The 13217-nt window shown below is 33.2% G+C and overlaps 1 protein-coding gene across 1 annotated transcript; it reads right to left on the bottom strand.

Moving 5' to 3' along the window:
- Window positions 1-2857: 2857 nt before the first annotated feature.
- LOC123205467 (glycosyltransferase-like At2g41451) lies at window positions 2858-8543 on the bottom strand. The gene is made up of 11 exons (XM_044622414.1): window positions 8018-8543; window positions 7099-7248; window positions 6912-6964; window positions 6228-6336; window positions 5993-6127; window positions 5828-5872; window positions 5317-5504; window positions 4536-4677; window positions 3989-4035; window positions 3690-3777; window positions 2858-3545 (listed from the first exon to the last, which is right to left on the bottom strand). The coding sequence occupies exons 1-11, from the start codon at window positions 8351-8353 to the stop codon at window positions 3246-3248; spliced, it is 1593 nt and encodes a 530-aa protein (XP_044478349.1). The 5' UTR covers window positions 8354-8543; the 3' UTR covers window positions 2858-3245.
- Between the last annotated feature and the right edge of the window lie 4674 nt (window positions 8544-13217).

The raw sequence follows: 13217 nt of genomic DNA, 5'->3' as shown, positions 1-13217 counted from the left end.
AAATCATCATTTATAATATAGAGCTAAATAGCCAAAAACATAAAACATGAAACATATCAAGAATAATATCTCTTACCTTATTTCAAACTAATCTTTACTAAATTGGCTCTCTCCATTTTGTTTTCCTTCTTTGATCACCAAAACCACCTTAAATCAACACCAAAACAACTAACATATTCATATAACATGCATCTAATATATATAAACATAGGAAAAGGGGAAAATAAAGAGATCTTTTGGTTACCAAGGCTTCAAAAGTGTTTCCTCTTCTTTTCTTTCCTTACTTTTCTTTCAAAACCCTTCAAATCATCCACTTTCCTTCTAAAAACAAAGAAAAAGCATGAAGAAGGATGCTTTTTCTAGAAAAGATGGAGAGGATGATGGGAAAAGGTATAAGTTTAATTTTTTTTGACTTTTCTCTCTTTATATATATATATATATATATTTGGTTTTTTTTTTTGTAATTGCTTTGTATATGTATATAGATAAATATAAACACATATACATTTGAACATATATATTTAAAACTAGAAATATCTCAAAGTAAAAGTAAAAGATATAAATGCCTCTAGAACGTATCTGAAGATATTACAGTGGCAGATTTCAAGAATTCGATTGTTGGACAACAATTTTGAAGCCACCAAAGTCAAAATGTGTAAGAGAATGCCTATCTTTCAAAATAGGACACCTATCCCATCGTGTTTTCAAGGCCAAAACATCATTATCAAAGCTCAACGGATGCATTATCCCAATCAATAGTCATTTGATTTATTCTAACCATCCAAGACTATAAATTGAAGAATCTTTGATGGGAAATAGGTTAGAGAATATAATGTAAAAAGCTTAAACTCATTTCTTCTCTAATTTCTCACATAAGCTTATAACTCAAAATTTTTGAGAAACACATTTGTGCTCATTTTCTTGTATTAGCCTTGTAGAGGCATTCACTAATATTATTTTCTATGTTCAAACACTTAGGCAAAATCTCAAATAAACTATTATGGTAGACGCAATCCCAGAGAACTAGTATACGTGGGTGAAATCTCGAAGACTATTGTAAAGAGACAATATTTTTACAAGTGAAACTTCAAACAAGTTGCTTGAAGAAGTGGTTGTAGGAGACTTGAAAGAGAAAGCTCTGACCCACTATAAACTATTGAACATTTCTATCTCTTCTCTTTATCCTAAGTTCTATATATGTGTGTTGTAATAATTCATTGAATATTGATTTTGTTTGATTGTCCTTGTTAACATTGCTTAAGTGATTGATTTTGATTAAATATTTGTTTGAAAGATTTTACATTTATATGTTTGGTTAAGCTTGTTTATAAATTTGTTCAAAAGTCTTGATTTGGTTAAAGTTTTTTAAATAATCCTGTTAACCCCTTCTAAGATTATTAGCTATTTGGGGTTTTTTAATGTTAAAATACACAGAAGGACAATGAAAGTAACCAAAAAAAAAAAACATTTTATAAAACATAACATTCATAGATTGTTATAGATACCTTGTTAGAGGCTCTTTCATCTTTAGTCAACATAATAACCTAGGTTGGCACTAAGGTATCCAAATAAGGCACTCAAACAAGAAAGAGGCAAGGAAAGGCTTTAAGGGTCTGCTAGAACCATTTGGTAACAAGATATATAGAAAGTGTTTGTATAACTTGACAAAAGTAAAATAAGTTGCAACATGATTTTTTTTTTGTATAAACTCATAAACGGTAGTTTATTAGTGACATACGACCGTTCATACGAATCACACCAATTTGCATCACATATGCATTTTGATCTTAGGGATATGTAATAAAATCATTGGTTAAGATCAACACGGGATAACATATGCTTGTTCATTCAAATCGTTCCTGTGACCTAACCACTTATTCAATATTTAAACCTTTTTTATCCAAAATGGATAAATTTAACTCTTTCAATATTCAATTCCATCCCATCCATTTCTAGGCTATTTAAGTGTGCTCCCTTAAGTAAAGAAAGTCATTGAAGTCCAACTATCCTAAGGAGCTTGAAGTTGTCATCCTAGATTTCAAGTAGAATTCATTCCGTATAGTCTAAGGCCTCTAGATTTTGTGATTTACACTGTTGTGTATAATCCATAGACTCTTTATCATATTGATAGTAAACAAATTTATCACGAATTTTTTAGTTTTGTAATATAGAAAATGATTATTTCCCACTTATTTTTTGCCCCAAAACCCCAACTAGACCTAGTAAGGTCTTGTCGATCGAGGCATGAACCAAGGGTTATGGGTCATGCCCTAGGTCTTGGTTTTGCAATGGGCTCGCCTTTTGGTTGGCAGAAATCGAAATGTGGCAAGACATACCACACAAAATTAGGCATGGTATGGCCCTCCCAGCCTCGTAGGTAGGTTTAGCCCAACTCTAACTTTGACCAATGTCAAACTCATAATCACATTAATTACAATTAAAATTAAGATTGAGATCACACTATTTCAATGTAATTTTGACAAAATTTACATCATCATTTCAATGCAATTCTAATTGTTGTTTGCTACATTCATCACCAATAACTTTTTTAACTTTTTAAATTTGATTTTTTTTATAATTATTAATCCTCAAATTAATATAAATTAAGAGTGAAATTTTTTAAATAAAATTGGTGAAATGTTGTTTACCTTCATTAGACATTAAAAATTAAAAAAATAGAAATTTGCCTTTTTAATATATCTAACCGAGAAATTTACCAATTTCTCTACCATCAATACTTAATAGAAGATACATAATATGGCTCCATAAAATATGGTTTCATTGGATGGCCAAAAAGAAAAAAAAGTTGAAAAATAGCCTTCTCCTTATAGTTATTGCACATTGATGCACCACCTGCTCACAGTAAGACAACTTACATATGAAGAATATGGCCTCAACAATGTAATATTACCATTCCAGTGTGGTTAAACTAATCTGACTCACAGAATATAACTTCAGATTACAAATGAAGGTTGTAACCCAAAGCACTCTTACAAATATTACCATTACTCAATAAGAAACCAAAAAAAAAAAAAATTAGCATCAGTAATCGAATCAAACCCCGCTTTACATCTCTAGCTCTATAAAACCTATAATCTACAGCTGAAATGTACACCAACGCTTGGGTAATGATCGGGAAGAGCTCCAAGAAACTTAAAAATGCAATGCCACATCAAATTACTCCCATGACTTCTCTCCTTTCCCAACATTTCAAACTTACACTGAAGCCGGGAAAGATTTTGGCATCACATGATTGTAGTCTGTAATGTTGTATCAAACTCAACGTCATCCAGGCCAGGAGGAGATTGTGGTGGAATTGCTGAAGCATAAATTGCATCATTAGAACACTCCAAGACCCTTCTTGCAGTTGCCTCAGATTCACTGTTATCACCCATCTTTCTTGATGACACTATTCCGCTTTTAACTCCTCTAGTAGTGTTACTACTTTCAATGGATGATAAAAATTTGTCCTTTGAGAGGCCCACCTCTGCCAGTGCAATTACTGAACTGAAGACCCCAGATTCCCTCATTGCTTGAATAATGGCCTGTGAACAGAGCATCACCATAAGGTCAGGAAACTGACACAAGCACATAAGCGTACACATTTTTTGTTCTGCAGATCTAAGAACCATAACAATGCAGCCTTCAAGAATACAAAAAAAGAAAAATAAAAGGGCATTTGAACTTACCATTGGAGCATAAATGCGAGTCAAAATACCCTTCTTCAGAAGTTTCCCATTCAGGATTTTATCAGTCCAAACAATGTGCTCGCGATACCTATATAAACAGATGACAGGCATTAGAGGGACCAATCATTTGTTATTATCTTAAGTAAATATTAGAATAAGAAATCCTACAGTAAATTCTATATACACAAAAAAGCAGCTTATTAATCTATAAGACACCCAAAAGCACCTATAGGTTCTCTTGTAACACATTAAAACCCTTAAAATTGGTTCTTCAATATAGCTTTTTAATACAATTTTACCAGTGCAACATCTCCTCCTCTGTTGCAGTTGAGGCAATTATAAATGCCTGCACAGAACATAACAAGAAAGTGACAATATTATCAATAAGTCTGAATAACACGTGCACTTATAAATAAAAGGAAAGAGACAGGAAAATAAGACTGCCCAAATATTGATAACAGAAACTTTCTTGTCACAAAATAACCATCCATAAATAAAGGATATACCTATTAGTTTGTATAGAAAAATTCCAACCAGCTAGCCTTGAAAATTCTAGAGCTCATGCTTTAGCCAGAGAATGCATTTCATCTATATTTCCAAATTTTGTTGATACAGGCTTGTCCTTAGCATGAGTTAGATACAGTTCTTACACATTTATCTTGGACATATGGTCAACACCACAGCTTTGATATTGATTTATAGGGTGAAAAAATCATTATATAATAGTGCTATAAAAAAGGGTGGAAAAGGAATCACAGTGGCAGAAAATTAATCAGGCAAAACACAAATTTTGCACAAGAAGAAAAAGGATAAATACACATAGAAGGCAAATAGACAACAACTCACAGCTCTGTCAAATTCCAGCATGAAGCATCTTTTAACATCCTCCTTCGTAGGCTTGCAGCCACACCGGTCACGTCTTGAAGTCAAATCAGAATATTTGGTATATGTATAATGCAGGACAGCAGCCTCATCCAATTTGATCTCACTGTCAAATATAACATAGTCATACAAAGTCCACAGATGAGAGAAAAATAAATTCTGTTCTTTAACACTAAATTTCATAATACCGACACTACAACAAAATAAGGAGAAGTAATATGATACATACATTCCAATAATGACCCGTCTAAAAACAGTTCACCTGATATCTTTAATTTTTTTTTATTAACCATATACTTAATATAGTAAAGGCCATATATAAACTCAAGTCTAATAGGCCCCATGTGAAACATAGATGATTTTACTTATAATGGATGCTAATCACTGCTGATCTGAGAAATTTGATCAAGTAAATTGAGAAATTAGGAATTCATACTTGACACCATTAGTGCTAATACCATGTTAAGTAACCACTTGAATAAAAATTAAAATTATTGCCTAAAGGTCCAATATTAACACTTAACTCTTACCATTATAGTTTGCTTTTTGATAAGACTCAAGAACTTATTGGTAAATAGTAAAGGTAGCAAGTACATGAACAGACATACACGATAATCGTATGACAAAACAAAAGACTGTAAATATCACCAACAATGGAAATAGAAGACAAACATATATCAATACACACACACACACACAAAAATACATACGCAAACGGTTTCAACATGAGACAAAATCACCATACCTTGGGTTCTTCATGTAGTTGTGCCATCTGTGAGCACCATTAGGACGAAGATGATCTTGAATACGAGCACCTGATTTCCCATTTCCATATGTTAGGAAGTAGTTTGGATTTCCACGTGTTGCATCTTTATAATTGCCAAAATATACGTCTTTGGGAAGATGGTCATAGTTCTTCTTGAACATAGATACCTATGGCAACATTATAAAACACGATAAGTAAAAATGTGGGGATGAGTCACTATCAATTGGACAATATAATTTATATCGCTTTTCAAGACTGCATTTCTACAGACAGTTGAATACCAGTCTTACAATTCCACACCCAGATAACAAAACAAGTAAGATAGCCTGCAATTTCAAATTGCCAGGGCGATAGCCATATGAAGAAAACACATATGAAATCTCAAAGAAAGCAGCCAATGTCAACAATTTCCAGAGTATATTATATTATTTTATCCATCTCCATTGAACCCAGGTCAACATATAGAAAACCACAAAGAAAGAGATTCTACCTCACTGAAAGGTTCCTTGATATCATCTCGCTCAACACTACTCTCCTGAAAGAAATTATATTTTATGATCAACTCTGACTCTAAAAAGGACAGTGAAAAGAGATGTCAAGAATATCAACAATAAAATATGAACTGGATCTATGTAATAATTGCCGATCGACTCACATAATTCGGGAATACAACCATATCAATATGTTCAGGTATATCTAACAGCAACTGTCTCAAAGAGTATTCTCGAGCTCCTGCTGGGTGTATTAGCTCATCGGTGTCTAGATGAAAAATCCAATCCATGCCTGTTTCCTAAAGATCAATATCAAAAAAAGAACTGTCATTGTCACAATTCCATATATATTATCTACTGATTCTAAATTGTCCATAGATGAAAATGTAAAACACCTACCCTTGCCATGACAATAGCCATCTCCATATTCAGGGATTGCTTCACAAATAATTCATAATTACATGGTTTGTAGAAGAAGCTTGCCAGCCAACTCTCATTCCAGATGCGGCTAGAGCCAAAAATACATTAAAAAACAAATGGAAGAATAAATCATCATAATTGTTCCATTAGATTCATACACAACACCAAAAAAGGTTCCCAATCTCATAAGAATGAAATGGGAACAAAACTAGAACAATTCAAAACAGAAAGAATCATAAACAGTGATATCGACAAATATAGCAAGCAGAGGTTCTACATTCGATTAACCTCAACTTTGAAAAACCAAACTTTCTATTCTCACGCTCAAGATCTCTCTACAGTATGTCATAGGTTTTTTTTATAAGCCCCTAAAGACTGATAATTCATCTGCTAGAACCTTCTACTATGGATTTGTCAAAATGATATATAAAGAACAATACTAAGGATAATAGCAGCTTAAACATCAGAAGAGATTGATATTTTCAGCTGTACAACCTAATTAACTACCCTCCATCACAGTAGCATTTTTACATATCCATCTTTCAAAAAGTTTATAATTGAACAGAAGAAACTTGAATAAAGTAATTTTGCTTAATTCAAATTAAATACTGGATAAAAGATAAGAAACAGGAAAAAAAAAAAAAACAATTATCATAAACTGACCTTTTAGCCTGTTGTTCCTCTAATTCTTTTGTTCTGAATATGACTTTCACCCCCTGAGATATACATGTTATTGCCCATGCAACAGAAATTTCAGGATATATGCAAGAAAAGTGAAACCAGTTGACAGTAAAGTGCCAGAAAGGTCTTAAATATTTCGTGTGAGAAGAAGAATAAAATCTGAACTCACTGGAATCGATTCCAAGACTTTTGATACATTAGCAGAGGCAGCCATCCCCTCCACAAAAAGAAAAAAATTTGAAACACCAATAGCCTTGTGATAAAAGATCCATGGTAAAGTCTGTTCTAGCCCTGCAGAAGTACTTGATGTAATACATATCTGGCGTGCAGAGAGAAGATAGAATGTTTATCAAATCAAGATTATCTCAGTAAAAAAAACAAAAACAAACCATTAAATCAAAGCCTAATTTAAACTGTATCATGTTTTTCTCTGCAAGTGTGCTAAACAATAGAAACTTCCCAACCCACATTAGAATTCAAAAAAAGAAAAAAAAGAAAAAACAAATTAAATATATGAATCATCAATGGAAGTTCACTTCAAATCGAAGTCTATGTCCGGCTTTTGCAAGTTTCAGGATTTATTGGACTAAGTTTGTTTAATATATACCAATTTAAAAAATAAATAGAATGAAATGACAGGTCAACATTAGTACGCTTCCGTAACTGGGTTTGTAATGCTTTCTTTCATTTTTTTTTTTTTAATTTTGTTAAAGTACCGAACACATCACTTGTAATTAATGCTTTAGATTCTTGCCAAAGCCAAATTCCAAATTCCAAAAACTAAATCAAATAATGATTATTATAAATAATAATAGTAATAATCACTCCTCAGCAAAAGCACTATTCATTCAAATGCAAGAAAATATGCATCAACCTCAATGCTCACTCACACCAATCTCGTAAAATAAGAATAAATAGAATATTCAGTGTCTAAGTCTCATTAAATCATATCAGGGAATCCATAAAGGCAATAATATAATTCAAAAAACCAAAAATAATTAATAAACGGATCAAAAATTAAAACATAGCCATTATAATAATCCCACAAACATCAAGAACCCAATTTTTTTTAAACAAAAAATAGCCACCTTAGGCTTCAGATCCGACCCGAAATCAAACTTCCAGTCCCTAAAATAAGGGAACGAAGGAGAGTTGCTGCGACCCAGAGGATCAAAACAGCCCGACCTTGAATTCCGGATGGTAAGGTCAGTGAAAGTGTTGACCATGCCGGGGAATTCATGGTGATCGGGGAACCATCGGGCAACCGGGTCGGTCAATTCGCCCCGCCATTGAAGAACGAAAGCGAAGGAAGCGAGGGTGAGAGGAAGGAGAGTCAAGAGCAAGAGAAGACGAGAATTAATAGGGGCTTGAGATGAAGATGAAGAAGAGGCAATGGGTCTTGAAGAAGAGTATAGACCCGCCATGATGATGATGATGATGATGGTGATGAGAGGCTGCAGAGGAAGAAATGCATAAATGAATGAAGGGAAAAAAATGGAATGCGTGTTATGAAAATGTATTTGAATAAAAAATGTTAAGATAAAATTCGAGTTCGAAAATGGGAATGAACAAGAAGAGCGGAGAATGATACAAAGAAACCGTTTTGTTTTTTGTTGTGCCTCTGGATTCAACTGTTTGCCGTCTTCATATTTTTTATTTATTTTTTCAAACAAATTTCCCACCCAAGGTTTTTCCATATTACAATTAACGCCACTTTAAATGCTTAAATTCGAATCACTAGAGACCCTTTCTCTGTCCCTCTCCCTGCCTCATCTCTAATATAAAGATGACAAGAAATTTTCATCCCTTATTCATGGGGAAATTTCTCTATTTTTTCCAGTCTCAATCCCACTTAAAAAATTCTCTTCCCTTTCTCCCTCCTATAATCACAAGGAAAAATCTCTCCCTTCTCAACCTCACAAAAAAATAATGAAAGATTTATTAAACATCAAGACATATGTGTAATAATTTAAAATTGTAACACCCAGAGATATACTCAAAAGTAATTATATCTTTTTCACATGTTCAGTTTGAATTTATTTGTGTTTTTTGGAGTATGTATGGTCATACACTTTAGAGGTGTACACCCATACATACATGTATAAGGAGCAGTTTGGTATTTGTCTTGTTTGGCGCAAGTATGGTATAGGCTTGTAAACATGTAAGGCATGCCCGTACATTTGCAAAGAAAGATGTACACTCAAACATTTGTTGAAGTACGATCGTACGTTGATTTCAAAATTGGATAATAGCAGTTTTCGTTGATTTCGAATCATGGTTTTTGCCAGAAAACCATAGGTACGCTTGTGCATTAAGTTTTTTGCAAAATAAAAAGAGTTACACAAGGTGTTTGGCTCACTTTTGCACTTAACATATTTCCATTGTAGAGAGCCAAATAAAGACTTATGAGTACTTGAGGGACATTAGAGAGGATTTTAAAGTCACCAAAAAAACCTTTGCCACATTTTGCTAGTGCCAGAAGACAAGTTTGGTGGCTTTATCTTAGTTTTGGATTGAATATTATATTATGATTGTTTTAATTGAATAGCATGTTAATTGTGTGGATTGAATTATACAATGTGATATAACTATGCCATGATAGAGATCTTGATTCTACTAGGGTTGATTGTTGAATACTTATATGATCTTCATATAGAAGCAAGTTATAGGGTGAAAGGAATTCATATTAAATATTTTAGAGACTTAGAACCATGTTGTGATACTGAAAATTGTAGAGAAATGGATGAAATAAGGTTTACAAACATCAATATATGACCACACATCACCAACGGAAAAAAAGAATGGTCATAATTTGATATATGCCTAGGAGAAATTAGGCTTAGATGCATGTATGACAATACAATATGGGATGTACACGTATGCTCATACATGTCTTAAAGGAATGAATGCCCGCGTCAATGGTGAGTATGTTTGACAATGGTAAGTACGCTTGAGACAATGGTAAGGCATAAGTAAAAGGTATGCCTATGACACCAAGTTAGTCATGCCTACATGTTATCAATTCATATGGACGAGTGTACAAGGAAGAAGTTATGCTCGTGTGGTGCTTAACAAAGAAGTACGAGGTAGAGGAAGCAGTCACGCTTGTACAGGAACTTGCGAAATGAAAATTTTACCCCTATGTTATGTGCTGAAATTAGGATAAGGTTAGAGAGACCCTTTTCAAAAGAAAAATTAGATAACTGGCTATTCAAACATGCCTAACTGAGTGAAAGATGACATAGACCCTAATCGAAACAAATTTGGGTTGAATTAAAAAAAGTTGAGAAGAATGATGTACATTAAGATAACCATTAGTTATGTACAAAAATGGCATTATATGTGAAAACAATAAAGTTAAGAGGGTCAAATACCTATGAGATGCATAATGTACTTAGCATCAAGGCGGATTAGTAGCTCATTTATGCTCAAGTGTGCATGGTAAGGGAAAGTTGTATTAGTTAGTTTCTTACATAGTCAAAAAGATGCATCATATACACACCCATAACAAGGGTTATCCTAGTATGAAGGTTGCACTCTCGTAGCTATGTGTACATGTTAAGGGAGAGACTATTATTAAATTCCTCATCTGATTAGGATATTAACACTAGTTAGCCCGAAGCCCAGTTGGTAATGTGCAAGGTGCACTTTGATAGTAAACATATGGGATGTCATATACTTTAACATGGCATCAGAGATGTCAAGTTTAACTTAGGCAATAATAATCTAGGATGGCATTGCCTATAGATATAGGGTATGAGGGTACCAGGTTAAGATAGATAAACATAGGACAATGTTGGAAAACATTCGAAAGTAACCATGTTAGCAGTATAAATGAAACATTATACTTAAGATAATGTGTGCAAAGTGTCGAGAGATCACTTAGTAAGTGTTTATCACTCATGTGTTTCATAATATAGTTTTATAGGTAGAAGAGAAAGCGGGGCATATGGAAGATCCAACAGTCCGTTCATAAGATTGCATGAGGCTAAAAAACATATTAGTCACTTTCAATTTATGCTTGATTTTATGTATTTATTGTACAATTTGAAACTATGTTATCTGTTATACACAATTATTCATATGGGATTTTTTTCCAAACACTTAGGTTGTATTGAATGATGTTTGACTAGTTATGAATCTGAGGTATTCCAATTTAGCATGTTTTACACCTTTTTGCACGCATTTATGTTAAGTAATTTATATCATGCCTAAATTTCATTGTATTTAGAGAGATATTCAAGTTGGGCACATCTTTTTAGGTCTATATTTTGTTTAAAGGTATGTATCGAGAGACGGGTATTACATTTATGGTATTAAAGCATGATTTTCGAACTCATAAAGGTGTTTTAAGTTTAAATATGTATAGATGTGAATAAGTTAAGTTAAGTAGCCCCTCATGCATTGTTAACCATTCTTACACGTCTGCCACTATAAGTATGTTTTAAACCTACATTGATAAAGTAGTACATTTGTCTGAATTTATATGTTTATTTTAGGTTAAGGAAATCCAAGAGGTTGATTAGAGAGGCTCAAGATGTCTTGACCCTTTAAAAGAGTCAAGTAACGACTTTAAGCCTTAGGTTTAGTCGTAACACCTTATTTGGATAGTTCAACTATTAAACAAATAGTATAAAAGATTCTCTAGGAGAATCATAAGGCATTAAAACTATAGAATAGCCAGTGGAGGTTCCTCTAGTATCTAAGCACTTTTCCTATTGGGGACAAAGTGGGCAAGGAGGCAAAGAAAGTAGTAGGTGTTAGTCGAGGGCAACCTTACCTAATATATAGTCTAACAAGCAAACATCAACTTTTAGAGTTTAAAGGTAGCTCAAGTACAAATTCAATTTTAGTCGAAGAGTGGTTGAAGGTGGTAGAAAATGTCATAGGATTTTTTGAGATGATATCTTAAGATCGACTCCAATATGCCAACTCTTTGCTTAAGGGTGATACCAAGGTTTAGTGGTAGATGATATGTGAGACTCACCGAGCTTTAGAGATATTATAGGAAAATTTTAAGATGTTATTTGAAATATAATACTTATCTGTAGACATCATGCACATCAAGGTATATAAGTTTATTAACTTGAGATAGGGTTCTATGACAGTTAAGGAATACTCGACTAAATTTAATTCATTAGCCATGTATGCCCCTAGAGTGGCCAATACAAACAAAGAAAAGATAAGGATATTTATTAATGGGTTGAGATCAGATATTGTTCATCATGTTATGATGAGAGATCTATTGGAACACTTTGACAGTTGGAATCTGACAAGGGTAATGGAATGAATATGAACATGCATCTTTAACCAAAAGAGTGTCCAAGAATGTTATGCTTGCATTTGATGGTGCTATCAGTCTTTTTGGTGACAAGAAATACGTTCTCCAACATAAGGCAAGGAGGAACTCAGGCATCTACATAAAGCATAAATGAAGAAAAGGCTAGAAAATGTTCACAGTGGATGGCCAGGTTGTGTGAACAGGTGTGAGTTTATGGGTGACATGAGTTTGTCTTCGTATTTTGGTAAAAATGCACAAAAAAGGTGAAATGTGATAATGCTTTTCCTTTTAAAGACTCACCTTGAATAGTCTAAATCTGAGTCAACATGAACGAGCATCCTTGTGAGAGGAAAAACTGTTCATGTTCTTGGTAAAAAAGCCAACTAAGCTTTTCAATCAAAAAGGACAAGTCTAGTTTAATCATAATTTCACCTCAACCCATAAACCCCAAGATTATTACATTTTGGTCCATAAGATCTTCTAAGGCTTAAAACCCAATCTAGTGCTCAAATCAGATTCATCTTGAATAATCATATGCCTTCTTAGTTTGAGTTAACTCCATATATGTATATGCCTCATAACCTTTCTATCAAGCTGATAGTTTTTGAATTTGGTTGAATTTAGGCACAGACCAAGACTAGCCTTTAATAAGACAACATAACTACTCGATTAATAGAATGTCAACAAACAACTCTGAAGCCTTATCAACTTCATAATTACGTGTAATACGATCCTTTCATCAAGTGATATCCCTCGAGCCTAAGACACTAACTCATTCATATGAACTAAAATCCATCAATGATTGAACAATTTAGATCAAACTTCGACTTAATCTTATTATAGCCACAAATTCAAGTGGTTATCAATGTCTTTTAGTGTTCTCATAAAATATATCTTCTTTCATGCTTGGGAATGACGAATATTTTATCGATTCATTATAGTTTTCATAAAAATCTTGGTATGACCAACCATTACCTTTATGGTTACCCTTTTTATAGTGGCACATT

The sequence above is a fragment of the Mangifera indica genome, unplaced genomic scaffold (genome assembly GCF_011075055.1).
Source record: "Mangifera indica cultivar Alphonso unplaced genomic scaffold, CATAS_Mindica_2.1 Un_0007, whole genome shotgun sequence".
NCBI classification, from domain to species: domain Eukaryota; kingdom Viridiplantae; phylum Streptophyta; class Magnoliopsida; order Sapindales; family Anacardiaceae; genus Mangifera; species Mangifera indica.
Note: the sequence above shows the minus strand (reverse complement) of the source record. Positions and strands in the feature narration are given on the sequence as shown.